The sequence below is a fragment of the Rousettus aegyptiacus genome, unplaced genomic scaffold, assembly GCF_014176215.1.
Source record: "Rousettus aegyptiacus isolate mRouAeg1 unplaced genomic scaffold, mRouAeg1.p scaffold_m13_p_16, whole genome shotgun sequence".
Taxonomy (NCBI): domain Eukaryota; kingdom Metazoa; phylum Chordata; class Mammalia; order Chiroptera; family Pteropodidae; genus Rousettus; species Rousettus aegyptiacus.
This window is the reverse complement of record NW_023416291.1, coordinates 38,525,536-38,541,952: the sequence shown is the minus strand read 5'-3', so window position 1 is coordinate 38,541,952 and position 16,417 is coordinate 38,525,536. Positions and strand designations below refer to the sequence as shown.

The window sequence follows — 16,417 nt, the reverse complement described above, 5'->3', positions numbered from 1 at the left end:
TATACTCTTATAATGAAATGTTAGAAAAAGAAGTAGAAAAATAATTCCTTTTGCAATTGCAACAAAAAGAATAAAATACCAAGAAAAATCTAACAAAACATATGAAGGACCTATATAATGAAAACTACAAGATCTTATTAAAAGAAATCAAAGAAGATACAAAGAAACGGAAAGGTATTCCGTGTTCTTGGATTGGAAAAATCAACATAGTTAAAATGACCTTACTACCTAAAGCATTATACAGATTTAATGCAATCCCTAACAAAATCTCATTGGCATTTTTTAAAGAAATAGAACAAAAAAGTCATGAGATTTGTATGGAAACACAAAAGACCCCAAATTGTCAAAGCCTTTATGAGAGAAAAGAACAAGGCTGGAGGCATCACTCTGCCCAACTCCAAATTATACTACAAAAGGACAGTAATCAAAACAGCATGGTATTGGCAGAAAACAGACATACAGTCCAGTGAAACACAATCGAGAGTCCAGAAGTAAATGCATGTTTTATGGGAAAATAACTTTCAACAAAAAGGCCAAAAACATACAGTGGATAAAGGAAAGTCTCTTCAATAAATGGTACTGGGAAAACTGGAAAGCCACCTGCAAAAGCATGAAACTAGAATGTTGTCTATCACCACACACCAAAATTAGTTCTAATAGTTTTTGTAGACTCTAGGATTCTCTCTATATATAATATCACGTCATCTGCAAATTTTTGAGTTTTACTTCTTCCTTTCCAATTTGGATGACTTTTTTTCATTTTATTTGACTGCTGTGGCTAGGACTTTCAACATGTTCAATAAAAGTGGTGAAAGTGGACATCTTTGTCTTGATACCGATCTTAAAGAAAAAGCCTTTCACCATTGACTATGATGTAAGCTGTGTTTGTCATACATGGACTCCATTAGGTGTGGTGGCAGCACACTGTCTATAAAGTATATGAACTCCCTTGTCACTCATGTGCTCCCAAGTGACTCCCAAAGTGGCCCATGTGTCTAGAAAAGAGATGACCTACTCAAAACAAATTATATTATTGTGAAGGAAACAACCTTCCTTCTGTAAATTGAGTATTGAAGAAGGGCTCATTTTTGCTCTGCCAACAAGTACCATTTTTTCATGAGAAGCATCTATACAGTAAACCTGAGGGGTCCTGCATTCACTGTCCTGCATGAAGTTGGCTGTGGAGGGTCATCAGCAAAGGCCTTGAAAGGGGCTACACTTACAATAAAACTCAGTTCCTGCCGCACTCCTCTAATTGTGTGCGGCAAGAACAGTTTCTGGTACAAAAAACTCCTGGCATAGCTGAGTCCACCATGAGTGGGTTAGAGACACTGGGGTGTGTAATAGGAGACTGCTAAAGCCACTTTAATAAAGGGGTGTTGGGAGGAGATGATAAGGGAGTGACTGGTACTTGGACAACTTTTTCAGTAATTTGTTTTCCCACCCAATGTCAGTATATATTTAAGTATTGTGTGAAAGTAAGCAAGCAGATCTCATAAATATGTGACAGCTGTGGACGATGGAATGTACCCATGACAGGTTCTGCCGACTGCTTCTGTCACCCTCTCAGCTCAGATGCCTGGTGTTGACTTACAGATTGTTCCAGAGTGGGGCGTGCGTGGATTTCCAAAGATGTTTCCAAGGAAGCAGGCGCAAGTTGGCTTGGGCTGGGAAGCAGAGAGCTGGAAATATGCTATGGAGGTGATGAAAGGAATGATGTTGACGCCCGTGACTGAGGATGTCCTCAGGCAGATCCCTACTTGGTATACACCTTTATTTTTCAGAGCCACAGCGCATCCAGAGATCTGTCCGAGGAGCCTGACTTAAACTGCAGGACAGATTCTGGGAGCCCTCCCACTTCACTCCTAGTTACGTGCCTGACATGAGGGCAGCGCAGCCCTGGAGGGTGTTAATTAAGACAGTGCTGCAAGAAAGGCCTGGTAAGGACTAAATTCTTCCTTGCAGACCTTCAATTCTTTCCAAGAGCGATCATTCAGTTGTGGAAAGGAGTGTTAAATACATAAAAATCAAGATTTGGGAGAGCTTAACATTCTCCCGGCATATGAAAGTGAGTGTTATTCATTTCCATTGATTAATTATATGTGCATGTGTGTGTGTACTTATAAATTAAGTGTACTTGTGAGTTTTCACAAATGTATATATAGAAATACTGCCATCAAAAGATGGAAAATATGCCATCGCCCCGAGAGTACACTCTGTGGTGCCCATGTGAATGAAATCCCTCCACAATGTTACTTGACTCTAAAAAAAATGTGAGATTTAATTTCCTTTTCCCTCTAATAAAAATGAAGCTTTTTTTTTTTTTTTGATATATCTCGCAGCCTTCCAGTAAATGTGCTGGAGTCTAAGCATATAAAAATGAATCCTGTGAACAGTATAATGAGCTGTGGGGCTGTGTGGATCATTGAAACAAGAGGCTTCCAGCCGCTCATGTAAGAAAAATACAGTAAAAATTTTCCATCAATTAGGATATTACTCAAAATGATACCCTCTCTCTGCAACTCACTTCTGTTATTCCTTGGATGACTGCCTTTACACATCCATACCTGTTTGTGGCGTTTCCACTGAGGAATCACAGGGGACCTGCGCAGGTATCGCCCTGCACGTAAGGCAAACTCAGGATGGGCTAGAATGGTGCCGATGAATGTAACTCTTTCTCTGATTGGGAGGACTCCATGGTGCAGTGGGATAGACATGTGTCACTCAGTGTTTGCAGCAGCCTGATGGAAATGCCAAATACTGTAACATTTTAAATATTTAAGGATCAGTGAAAATCCTCTCAAATGACATTAAACAGAAAGACACCACAAATACCTGTGGCCAAAATCAATAGGATATCTCAAGTTCCGGAAAACAATGTCCAAACTCATGAACACAGGTTATATACAAAATATATGTAAATTGCATACATAAAAATGAACCATATGCCTGTATCTTTCTCTCTATGGTGAATCTTTACTGTTAATCAACGAAAGCAGGACATTGCCGTCCTCTAACTCCACAACCAAGTAGTTCCTGAAACAGTAGTTAAGATGCACTACGCGCTCAAAATACAAGTGATCAGTAATGACATCTTCACTCATGGAGGCTCCTACCCTCACAGGAAAAAAAAGAAAAAAAAAAAACGCACCCAGCCTCCCTATTGTATTGCATGTTTTTACTTGTCTTCAGAGCTCTTATTGCTAACCTACAAAGTTTGCCATTTGTTAACCATCTCTCCTTTCCCACAAAAATATAAGTACCAGGTCTGCAAGAAAAAGTTTATCTCATGTCACTGTATCCAAATCCTACAGTTCCTGGATTGTGCTAAATCAGGTACGATGACCCTAAAATGCCTGGTAATGAGGGATTTGGAAACATTAACACCAAGAGTGTAATCTTGAGCGAGAAAGGGTCGACTGGACCTGTGGTTCTGTCTTTTCCCCTTGCTAGGTTTGCGTGCTCTCACAATTTACCTAAACTGAGAGACCTCAGTTGAGTCACAAAGCTGGTATTAAAAATATCAGGCAATGAGTTTCTACATTTTGACTGAGGTACTTTATGGCGAACAGGAAATCCATCAGTGTTCACATGATAGGTACTGACAGCATAAGCCATTTTAGAGGACTGTGAGCTGGCCTGCAATCATGGCAAGGCCAAGTCTTACCCTTTGAAGAGAAAGAGGTCACATAACACCTTCGTCAAAGGTAATCAGTGATCGTGATGCACCAAGACAAAAAGAAATACGTTTCGTAACTATGTCTCAAAAAATGGTAAAAGTGATCATTCTAAATCATAAAATGACCAACATTACCCTCTTCTTACTTATATGACTGACTGGGGCTTCTTACACATTAAGTTTAGTGCCACTACATTGTTTTTGACTTCTAAAAAACAAGGTTTATGATTACCAATAAAATAAGTTTAATTTCTCATGACGTTTAATATACAAAAACTTCTTGATGCCTTCAATAGGGATCAAATTATCTAACAAAAGCCAAATCCTACGAAGGTCCTGAGCAACCTTTTATGTTATCACCCCATGATTATGTGTACTTTATGGTCATTCTTATTATAATTCATTACACCTCTCTTTTTGATTTCAAGCAAGCTCCTGTGGGTCACTGGCAGGAGGACACTGAAAACATGATTTAAGGTTCTGTTATTAAGATTGAATGACAATTAGTGTCATATAGTGATAAAATTTGTAATTATAAAAATAGAACATAAAATATGCCTGAGAAATATTTTATCATAAAATTAGCCCATAAAGCATAATGATTAAATTAAGAGATTTAATGGAAATCTTATTGGAAAGTTTATTTGAAAGCCCATAACCATAATGGGACACTTTAACATATCCTCTCAGGGTATGAACAACACAATATTTAGTAGCACACAACAGCTGAGAAATCCATTAATATTTTTATGAAACACCTACAGAAGTGTTCGTTTTACCAAAAAAATGCACATACTTTTTAATCATATGTAATCAATCACAATTGAAAACATATTGAGGGATTACATCCAGCTTCAAGTAACAGAAAACACCAGCCTTCCTCCAGGAGGAAGGTGCTTATTCTCACATGGAAGGACCAGGTCAAGGCAGTCACTGCACATGCAGCAGAGAAACAAACACCCATGGTCTTTGTGGATAGCCTCAAGGTAGATGTCAAGGACAATTAGGAGAACATGCTCACTGGACTGTTAACAGCATAAGGTGTTTCCTAAACAAGTGAGACCTTATACGGATATAATCCAGAGAAGAGGGGAATAAACATAAGCATAAAAGTCTAAATCAGTTTCCTGATGGACACAAAAGGGCTTAGAGAAAACTCCAAACTCTGATGGATCTTTGATGTGGATCTTGTGAAGATATCCCTGGAAACCTGCACCTCTCAGAAAATGCAAATCAAACAGTTGGTGGTGGTTTTGAGGACAGTCTTGACTGGAAGGTCAAGGAATCTGGGCAATGGTCTAGAAGATGCTGTCCTTAAAGCTCCTATTTATCTGTCTGCATAATGATTCCGAAATCTGATGTGTTGTTTTTGCCTTCCAAATCTCACACAAGTGAGGCCATTAATGAATTTTAACATGGCACCATAAAGAAGATGCATTCTAAAAATTCAAGTTCCTAAGATTACATAACAGGAGGGAAAATTTCCAGCTCTGTATTTTGTTGCCCTATCATAGGTTCCTCTTCTTAATTCAAAGTCTATTCACCAAATACCAGTCCAAAGAAAAAACAAAAAGCAGTCTCATTATAAAAATAATTCACATCAAACTATATTTTTTCATACCTTTGCCACACATAAAATTTATTCCAACTGTTCATTAGTATAGAAAATGGAATACAGTTGCAAAACCTATCGCCCCAAGAAAGGAGCTTAGAATATACATAATGGACTAGGGATATAAAGGCCACTAGGAAAATTCAAATATCAAAGCATCCTTCTCAACCCTAACACAGAACAAATAAAACATGATTAAAAAATTTAACCTAATTATATTTAACAAATATACTTCAATTCACCCATGGATCTAACAGGCTTCAAAACAGTGAGAAAAAAATAGTAAATTTTTAAGGAAAAACTGCTACCTATTAATCTTATGTGCTAACATTGAAAGACAACCCTCAGAATTATTGTACATGAGTATTCATTTCTGAAATTAGTAGAAATTCACACTCAAATGATGTACTTTAAAAAATGTTCAATAAACAATATATTTACAACTTTAATAAGAACTCTTTCTGTTGAAGTTTTCTGGCGCATTTCTATCAAGCTTTCTCATGTTACTTACATTTCTATCTCTTTTTCGTGGGAGTTTTCACATGTTAGAATGGGGATCAATTCAAGTGTTTCCCATGCTGTTTACATTCAAGAGTTTTTGTCCAGTGAATCCTTTCATACTTTTGAAAGGACCTAGAATACTGAAGCCTTTCCCATATTTTGCATTTTTATATGGTTTCTCTCAAGTATGCATGGTCACATGTCTTCTAAAGACTGTGACAAATGGTTTTCTACATTCCTTATATCCTTGGGGTTTCTCTCTGAGTTCTTTTGTGTTTATAAGAAACTGTAATCTCTGTAGTCTTTACCACACTGTTTATATTCGAAGGGTCTCTCCAGTGAGTTTTCTTTCATGTTTTCGAAGATCACTGGGATACCTAAATGCATTACTGTATTCTTTAATATTCATAGGGTTTCTCTGCAGTGAGATTTCTTTCAAGTTTTTAAAGATAATCCAGACAACTGAATGCTGCGCTACATTTTTTCATACATTATGATTTCTCTTCAGAGTGTTTTCTGTCATGTGTTTGAAAACTTGATAATATCTGAAGGCTTCTCCAAATTATTTGCATTCATAGTATTTTTCTTTAGTGTGAGTCCGTTTGTGTCTCTGAAAGGTACTGTTATGTCTGTAGGCTTTCCCACACTCCTGACATTCATAGGGTTTCTCTCCAGTATGAGTTCTTTCATGTGTTTTTAAGGAACTGTGACCTCTATAGGCTTTACCACATTGCTTACATTCATAGGGCTTCTCACCAGTGTGAGTTCTTTCATGTATTCGAAGATCACTGGGATACCTGAATGCTTTAGTACATATTTTACATTCATAGAGTGTCTCTGCAGTGTGAGTTCTTTTATGTATTTGGAACCACTTATGAAAACTGAAAGCTTTACCACATTGCTTACATTCGTAAGGTTTCTCTCTAGTATGTGTTCTTTCATGTTTTTTAAGAGAACTGTGATCTCTGAAGGATTTACCACATTGCTTACATTCACAGGGCTTCTGTCCAGTATGTGTTCTTTCATGTTTTTGAAGATAACTGTGATCTCTGAAGGATTTACCACATTGCTTACATTCACAGGGTTTCTCTCCTGTGTGAGTTTTTTGATGTATGTGTAAGGAACTGTAATATTTGAAGAATTTACCACATATTTTACATTCATAGGGTTTCTCTCCATTATGAGTTCTTTTATGTTTTTGAAGAGAAGTGGGATAAGTGAATGCTTTGCTACATATTTTACACACATAGGGTTTTTCTCCAGTGTGAGTTTTTTGATGCACTTGAACATAACTGGAAGAACTGAAGGCTTTACCACATATTTTACATTCATAGGGTTTCTCCCCAGTGTGAGTTCTTCTGTGTACTTGAAGTTGACTGGAAGAATTGAAGGCTTTACCACATATTTTACACACATAGGGTTTCTCCCCAGTATGCGTTCTTTTATGTTTCTGAAGAGAACTGGGATAAGTGAATGCTTTGCTACATATTTTACATTCATAAGGTTTCTCTCCAGTATGAATTCTTTCATGTATTTTTAAGGAACTGTGATCTCTATAGGCTTTATTACATTGTTTACACTCATAGGGTTTCTCTCCAGTGTGAATTCTTTCATGTATTTTTAAGGAACTAGGATCTCTGTAGGATTTACCACATTGTTTACACTCACAGGGTTTCTCTCCAGTGTGTGTTCTTTCATGTATTTTTAAGGAGTAGTCATCTTTGGAGGCCTTACTACATTGTTTACGCTCATAGGGTTTCTCTCCAGTGTGAGTTAGTCCATGTAATCGAGGTGAACATGAACAACTGAAGGCTTTCCCACATTCTTTATATTTATAGGTTTTCTCCCCACCAAGATTTCTTTCACTTTTTCCGAAATAATGGAGATAACTGAAGGCTTTCCCACATTCTTTACACTTATATGGCTTCTCTCCACATTTCCGAAACTCATATGCTTTGTGTCCAGTGTGACATCTGATGTGCCTACCAAGGGATGAAAGATGCACAAAGACTTTTCCACATGCACTGTGTTCACATGGTGTTACTCTAGTAGTGTCCTTCTTCAGACTGAGATTTGAAATAAGACTGAAGTTTTCTCCACATTGACTAACCTCTTTACTTTCACAAACTTTCTCTACCAGTTGACTTCTGTAAACAACAAGAAGCACAAATTTAATATTTTTTTATTAATGATCTTATATTCATTATGTTTATTATGATTCATAGGAAAAGTATATACATTCTATATTGTCTGAAATTAAATATACAGAATGCTTTCCAAGAAGACCTGACCCTTCTATTATCAAACTGTGATGTTTATATACAGGGTTTGTTAATGCTGTTTCCAAGTGAATTGTTTTGCAAATACTAATGTGTATGGTATACTTAAAAAAGTATTTTTGGTAAAAAAATTTTTAAGAAAAAAGATATTTGAAGCAGGCTTTATTAGTTTTGTTTGCTTCTTAAAAAAATTTTATGACATATTAGAATTCTCACATGAAACACTGCTTTCTATTGTGCAACTCACCTTAGTTTTCTCCCCTGGTTTCTGTACTGATCTCCAGTGTCATATTCTTCCCATTTTTTTCCTAAAATGTAGACCCAAAAAAAATGATTCCAAAGAAATTGTATTATAGAAAAATTATCAGCTTCTAGATCCACAATGAGCTGTGACCATGCCTAGATTTTTTACCAGCACCCTCCCTTTCCACAGTCTACATCTTGGAACAATACTGGTGAACAAGAAACACTTGTTCTCTAATTGACAGCTGAAGGAATGTTGTTATCCTTACCTACTGAGGCCAGGTTGCAGAAGGTTTCCTGCATCACATCTCTGTAGAGTTTCTTCTGTGAAGGATCCAGTAAGGCCCACTCCTCTAGACTGAAGGTCACAGCCACATCCTCATAGGCTACTGAGTCCTATACAACATCCCAAATATGTGTACAGTTGAATGAATGAGACTGACAGTACTGGACACCTAGACTTCATTTACAGGAAGGTTACATATGATTATCTCATCTCCAAACCTTTATTCTATGACTTGATAATCAGAAACATGCTCTCTGTCCACACTTACTTCCTCATAAACTTAACAGCATCACGAACACATGTAAAATATTTATATATTTTTACAGTGAACACATAACATCTTATTATTCTAATGGCAGGGTTCAGAAAATGTTTAGAATCAACAAAAATGCTATTCAAATAAAACAAAGATTATTTTAAGACCATCAATTCTTTGTGAGAAAAATTCTTCTTCACTACCCACCATCTTCAGCACTCCATAATGCAGAGGCTGAAATCTGAGTGAGGTTTTAATAAATAAAACATAGTGAAAACATAGTGAAGGAAGTTTTTCCTTCTGTTTTCATCACCAAACATGAGAGTCCAGGAGACCTGTGGAAGTCACCTACACCAAAGCCAGCTGACCTATCAGCCTGAAGCCCTCCAGGCCTTTACCAGCAATGAGGTGCAGCTGGTTAAATGTAAACGTGCTTGTGGAGAAGTACTGCTTGTAACTTGTGTCATATTTATCACAGACTCAGCTCTTCATTCTCTCTCTGTCCAATCTCATGGGGCTAGAAAGTAACTTGGAACTTAGAGCTCAGACACAAGGAAGAAGGTATGAAAAGTTAGACCACTAAATTCTTATACTCACGTGCCTCAGGGCTGCTTCCAGCCAAAGTTTCGAACATGTAGCAAGAGAATATGCTAGAAGAGCTCTTTCTGGTCAAACCCTAACAGTACCCTGGGATTTGCTGCCCCTGAGGAACAGGTTAAGAGCTGAAAATGATAAGGTAGTTCATTTAAGCCCACATAATTTGATGATGAATTTGCCCATGATTATATAACATGAAAAAGGATTCAACAGTGCTTTCCTCAAAAAAAAAAAAAAAAAAAAAATTTCATTCTCCAATTTCAGGAGAATTTTCCCTACAAGTCACTCTAGAGCAAAGGTCCCCAAACCCTGGGCCGTGAACTGGTACCAATCCATGGCCTGTTAGGAACAGCAAGCAGTGAGTGGCAGACAGGCGAGCAAAGCTTATCTGTATTTGCATCTGCTCCCCAGCACTGGCATCACCGCCTCAGCTCCACCTCAGATCATCAGGCATTAGATTCTCATAGGAGCACCAGCCCCTGATATCAAAAACATTGGGGACCACTGCTCTAGAGGGTGCCCTGTCACCTTCTGGTCTGACACTTAATGAACTTAGGAGCTGTCAGTCTCAATTTCATTTAAAAAAAAAAAAAACTTGCAGTGAACTACTCTTAGATCCATCAGAGCCTTGGGGTCACAGGGGAAATGGTATCTCCAAAATTAGGAAAGAAAAAAACTGGTATTTTGAGACATGCCCTATATATGCTGTTCTTAATAAGGCCTATACTCAAAAAAAAATTCTATTTCATAAGAGTCTAATGCAAAGACAATGAAGAATAGAACAGAACACAATATCCATGAAGCCTAGGACAACCTTCTTTAACATGAGGATTAAATTACACAAAAAGGGACTAACTGAAAAAAAAGAAAGAAACAAGAGAGTTAAGTGAAGTAATAATCACTGAAATATCCTAAAATTAATGAAAGATGATAAAATGTAGAGCCAGAAATTTCTAAAACACTAAAAATGAAAAACGCCAAAAATGCAAACAAAAGTATATCATATTCAAATTAGACAAAAATCAAAGACAAAGGGAATATAATGAAAGAAGTCAAAGGGAAAAGAAATGTTATATATAGAAAAACAAAGATTTGAATTAAATTTTAATCCTTTTCAGAAGTCATGCAAGCAAGAACAGAGCAGAATACAATACTGAATGTTTTGAAATTAAAAGAAAAACTCTCTACAGAATTTTGTATAGAGAAAAACAATCTTTCAAAAATATAGAATAAATAAGGGCTTTCTGAGGTGAAATTGAGGTAATTTGTCACTAGTGTATCTACTTTAAATGAAACATTTAAAAATTCATCTAAAAGTACATAAATGATAAAAGGTAAAGGGTTAGAGAAGGAAAAAGTGAAGGTAAAATCTTTTGTAGTTCTTAAAATATAAGCAATAATGTATTTGGCAATTATAAGTATATGGGTAATGGAAATAAATGACAGCAATGTGACAAGGAACAGTGAGGGAGAATTGGTAATAGTGTAAGAGTAGTTGCAGAAATAGTGAAGTGGTATAATACTTGACAAAGGACGTGGGTTAGTAGTAAATGTACACTTAATAATCAAGGAAAATCACTAAAAAAGCGTTTTAAAAAATGTAAAAATGCAAGAGGAATCTTAAAAGTACATTGCTAAGTGAAAGAAGTGAATCTGCAAGAATACATACTATATATGATTCTGAGTATATGGCAATGCGAAACAGACAAAATCATGAGCCAGTAAAAAGATATTTGGGTTTAAAGGATTTAGGGGTGGAGGGAGGAATGAATAAATAAGTGGAGCACAGAAGAGTTTTAGGGAAGTAATATCACAGTTTGTAATATAGAAACGATGGATACTCATTATTATACATTTGCTCAAACCCATAGATCCTATGATATAGTCAACACTAATGTAAACTGTGCACTTTACTGCATCAATACTAGTTTGGGAATTATAACAAACGTACCACAGTCATACAAGACATAAAAAACACTGCAAACTGTGTGGATGTATGGGTTATATGGGTACTCTCCGTACACTCTCAACAATTTTTCTGTAAATCTAAAATGACTTGAACAAAATTGAGTCTAAACAAGAAGGAAGGAAGGAAGGAAGGAAGGAAGGAAGGAAGGAAGGAAGGAAGGAAGGAAGGAAGGAAAAGATAAAGGCAGACTCATTACAACTCAGCCCTGATAACTGACTGATGGATGAAACAGGCCACGTATCATTCAATTCATCAGACCTTATGTCAATACGCCAGCGCGGTGCCCTACGAGCCTGCGACCAGTACCGAGGAGAAGCTTCCGCAGATGCCCCGCAGGAAAGCAGGGCACTCTGTGTTCTGAGATGCACCATGGTTACCACCAGCAGAGTCTGGAAGTCCAAGGTGGGTGGGCAGTTTCCTGGTGGTCTGGTTTTGGGGAGCTGGTTGTCCTAGGGTGCAGACAAGTGTTACCTAGATCTACACGTGGGGTGTCTCAGTCAAGACATCCCCAGAGTTCTTTTATCACAAAGGGGCAGCTCAGACAACAGTCCAAGGGCCTGTGAACACAGACAGATGGGGACAACTGTGGGCCAGTGGTAAAATGACTGCTGGATGTCTAGGGAGCTATGTGACCTTTGGGCTCAGTCCTTTATCAGGAATGTTCCAACAAAGGGATGAAGAGCCACAGCTCTCCACTGTCCTCCTCCATGTATGAGTGTGTGTGGTCCTCCTGAGAGTCTGCCCTCCCCAGGTCTGGGCGCTCACTGAGTCCCTAGGAACAGCCCAGGGAACCCAGGAGCCTGCAAGAGGGGAGACCTCCTCCAGCACTGTAGCTTCTTTCAAGGGACTAGAGTAAGGAAGGTCACCCCTCCTGCAGGTGGCACAAGCTGGAGGGCCAAGGGCTGGCTCTGTCTTGTCGCAAGCAGGTGTCAGCCAGCCTGCTGAGCAGAGGGAGTTGTTTCTAGAGCCCAAGGCATAACAGGCCCCTGAGCAGCGGGTCCTGTGCTCAGTGTTTATGACAGCCTCTGTTTCAAAGAGGGCCCAGCACGTTGTGATAACTGCGGCTCCGACGGCATACAGCGTGGGCCCAGGACAGTTTCTTAATCAGAAGCCTAGGGACAACTGAAAGCCCTCCTCCAGAGCCTCATATCACTGCCAACAGGGTTAGAGGCCCTGACGTGACAACTGGTTGCTGTAGAGAGTAAGTACCCTGGGCTTAAGCAGAGTTTGAACTGATCCCTTTGCTGTGAAACTGAAACCATGGTGCTGTCCACTGTCACCTGGAGGATCAGGATCTTTGCTACAATAGATGCAGGGGCAGCAGCAGCAGCAGCCACATTACTGAGGGGTCCTGCTGGGCCCTCTGGAATCTTGCCACATGTTGGCTGCCGTCCCTGTCTATTCTTTTGTTCTCTCTGAAATAAAGGCTCTTTAAGGAGTGACCATCTGATGGGCTGACCACATCTACAGAGTATAATCATCCTCTACCCCCCAAGACCTCTCCCTAATGTCTGTGCAAACCTAACCTCAGTCACACTCTCACTTTACACACACATTAGGGTTCCAGCTAAACCACTGGCCCAGGATGACTGTGAGAGCTCCATTCCCATACTCTGTTCACAAAGGACAAAGAATTTCCAAAATTGCCTACTCAGAGTCCTGGGTATACAGACTCCAGGCTCAGTGAGTCCACAACACAGTACTGGGCAGCACAGCCCACAGGAGAGATCTCCCGCAAGCAGCAGCTCAGAGCAGGGGCCTGACAGATAAGAAGCACTAGGGGAAAAGGGAGGGGCGGGGATTACATTGTTTAAGTAAAAGAACATCAAATATCCTAGGGGACCCTGACCACTCATGACAACAATGAACATGGGTAAGAAAAGTAGGCATTCGCACTGGTTTGTTTTTATGTAAAGAAACACTAACAGGATCATCAGGAAGTGATCAATACTGGTCATTTGAGGGTGGATCGAATAGGAGCACAGGAGTGGAGCAGACATGTGAGCAGGGAGTCTTTTTAAGTTAGTTTCCTCTCCTAGGAATTCCTTAAACATTCTAATGCATTATTTGTTTAAAATAAGGAGAGAAATTTATGTATACTGCATTTTCATATGATTGATAATCATTTTAAATTTTGCTTTTAAAAATAATTTATCTCTTTACATAATTAACCACTCCAAGATTTAATCCTTTAAACACTAAATGATATAAAAGTTCAGACCATTAAAAAGTTGACAAATCCCTTTCTAAAAGGGCAAAAAGCATTATGACAGTTTTCTCTCTATATTATAATGAGGATATTTTCAGAAACAAGTAAGATATTATTAGTGTATTAGCGGTTTGCAATTAAGCTCTGAAATATACTAGTAATTTCAAATATTTACATGAGCTTTGAGGTGTTTTTGTCTTACGAATGAAAATAAAAATTCAGTTGTTTTCTTTTTTCCCCACATCCATTAAAATAGGAGTTCATTTGCCTTCGGAATAGTATATCCTTTTCAATGTCAAAGTTCTCTAGGGACCTGAATATAGAAACAATGACCTAAAATGAAAATTCATCTGAGAATTTAAAAACACCTGACATTTTCAGGTTCTTTTACCTAAATTTTCTGGCCTTATATGATATCTCTCAATCAATTTACATTTTAAAACACCAGGTGCTAATGGACACTAGAATCAAAGGGCTGTAATATTTAATGGAGAAAGAAATTCAAAGGAAAGAAACACAAACACTGGAGTCAAAACATATCAGAAGGAAACCTGCATTCAGAAAGGTGATTGAATATGTTCCCACACTTGGGGTCTAGACAACCCAGGGTGAGACAGAACCTCTGAAGTGGGTCAGTCCCTAAGGAAGGAGGGGAGGGGGGACACCTGAGCATCCCCAAGACTGAACTCTGGGACCTCCAACATCCCACCTCCTGTAAGCATGGAAGCACTGCCTCCCCCAGGCTTCCATTCTCAGTGAAGAAACTCAGCCTGATTCAGTTTGAGTTCTGACCCAAATGAACTCCCCAACTCATAAACCTTTTGTCCAGGAGACAGAACCCCTAATCTTCGCAGACTTCTCTATATACACAAATTACATCTATATGCACAAATTACACTGACTGTAGATAGAAAACTCAAAACATAAGACATAAAAATGTATAGCCCTAAAAAACCACAGCTACAACCTCAGAATGTGCATCATCGCCCCTCCCCCATTGTACACGTGCACCCCAGCTTTCTTGGGCTGCAGCTTCTCTCAGTATAAAAGCTCCTCCCCAGTAGGTGGGAGCAGGAAGGCCACCTGCAGGGAGGCGGCTCCCCAGGAAGAACCACTAGGCCTGCAAGTGCTTCCGTTTGCAGGTCAAAGGGGCCTTAGCTTGGGTCACTGACCTCAGGTCTCTGCTCCCCACTGGAGTTACTTTGGAAAACCGGTGATATTGTAAATGACACAAATCCAACATTTGAACAATACAGCAAAATCACTCAAACCCAGCATTTACAGGGAAAAGAAAAAAATTTTAAGGTTCTCTTACTAGTTCCACTAGAAAACCACAAATATCTATTCTCTTCAGAAAAAAGATGTCAGTTAATTATATTTCTAGAAAAAGAAACTGGTTGGTAATCATACATGTCTGCTCTGCAAGTCTAAACGCTACAATTTGACTTTTGAACACCCAAAACTAAAAAAAATCAACTTCACAAATTTACTTCGCACTGCTCAGGGGAAGAAAGTGAAAGAATTATACCCAAAATAAAATGTAATCACGGAACTTGTTATTTTTTTCTAAAATTCACCCGGACTTTGCCTGTTTGGGACTATTTTATATCTCCCAAGCGCTATTGATTAAATACATTTTACTCTTATTGAAAACGGACATTTTAAAAAGTCAATAAATCTTTTCAAGGTGTCAAACCCAGGGAGAGGCCGTGCTCACGGGACAAAACGCCCAGGAAAGTTTCCAAATAGGAACCTCTGTCCAAAGGACACAGGGCGTGTGTGCCCACGGAAGATCCTGGGGGAGAGGTGCAAGGATTTCAAACAACAGAATTCCAGTGGTTATTCTTCCCTTTCCTCTCATGTAAAATGTCCACACAAAAATATAAAACTCTAAAAAAGTGCCATCCATAAATGTGGGAAAAAGGATAAACAATTAAAATATTGGGTCTGTTTGAAATAAACCACGGAGGATAAACAGTTGATAATGAAGTAGGCTTGAGAATTCGAGGAGGGATCTGGAAATGTAGGGACTTACTCCCCGTCAGTCCCAGGAAGAGACAGGCGAGGAGCAGAGAATGATGGATCTGAGACCCTGCTTCCCAAACACTGGGAAAACTCAGGAGAAAACAGTCCCCCTGGGGAAAAAGAAGGGGCTGAGGACCCCAGAGACCACAGCTCCTGCCACGCACGAACCCCTGTGACGGAGTCACGATTTTCTCCCTGATGACCCACCCTCACGGTGGTCACCGCACCATCTGGGGAGACGCAGGGCTGCGGGCGCAGAGCCGCCCAGAGGGTGCGGGGCCCAAGTCGCTGCGCGCAGTGAGGAAACAGCGCGCCCGTGGTCCCGGCTGTCGGCCCGGCCCCTATACTGTGTGCCAGAGGGGACTGAGGTCCCAGCGGGGACCCAAGGGCACTCGAGTCCGCAGACTCTAGAGGGCCCGTGGAGAGGCCGGGTCCAGCCACTGCCGACTCCAACCGGTTCTAACCAGCCCCTCGTCTCTGCCTCTGCACCCCGGCCCCACACTCACCATTGCTAGGTTTCCTGGGTCTCCCTGAGTCTTGCCTAGACCCCCAAGACACAGCGCGACAGACGGGGTGGCAAAGCCACTAATGACCAGGAATGACAGAGGACACCAGACCCTCAGGGCCGCTGGAGCAAGCTGGGGCGTTCACAACTTCCCGTTACATCACCCCACCCACCTACCCCAGGGGCGCTCCTGATTGGACAGTTTTCATAGCTGCCTCCTTGTGCCTGAGTGACGATGGACGTGAGGACCCCTGAC

General features: G+C 39.7%; 1 protein-coding gene across 1 annotated transcript; it reads right to left on the bottom strand.

Annotated features, from left to right (window-relative positions):
• Positions 1-4,299: 4,299 nt before the first annotated feature.
• LOC118612457 (zinc finger protein 709-like) lies at positions 4,300-16,321 on the bottom strand. Its single transcript, XM_036233867.1, has 4 exons — positions 16,163-16,321; positions 8,584-8,710; positions 8,319-8,379; positions 4,300-7,939 (listed from the first exon to the last, which is right to left on the bottom strand). Exons 1-4 carry the CDS (start codon positions 16,163-16,165, stop codon positions 6,355-6,357), a joined length of 1,776 nt encoding a protein of 591 aa, XP_036089760.1. The 5' UTR covers positions 16,166-16,321; the 3' UTR covers positions 4,300-6,354.
• Between the last annotated feature and the right edge of the window lie 96 nt (positions 16,322-16,417).

Coding starts and splice junctions, on each gene's coding strand:
- LOC118612457 (XM_036233867.1), bottom strand. Junction 8,380..8,583: donor CTGCAACCTGGCCTCAGTAG/GTAAGGATAACA, acceptor TCTACATTTTAG/GAAAAAAATGGGAAGAATAT. Junction 7,940..8,318: donor AACCAGGGGAGAAAACTAAG/GTGAGTTGCACA, acceptor TGTTGTTTACAG/AAGTCAACTGGTAGAGAAAG.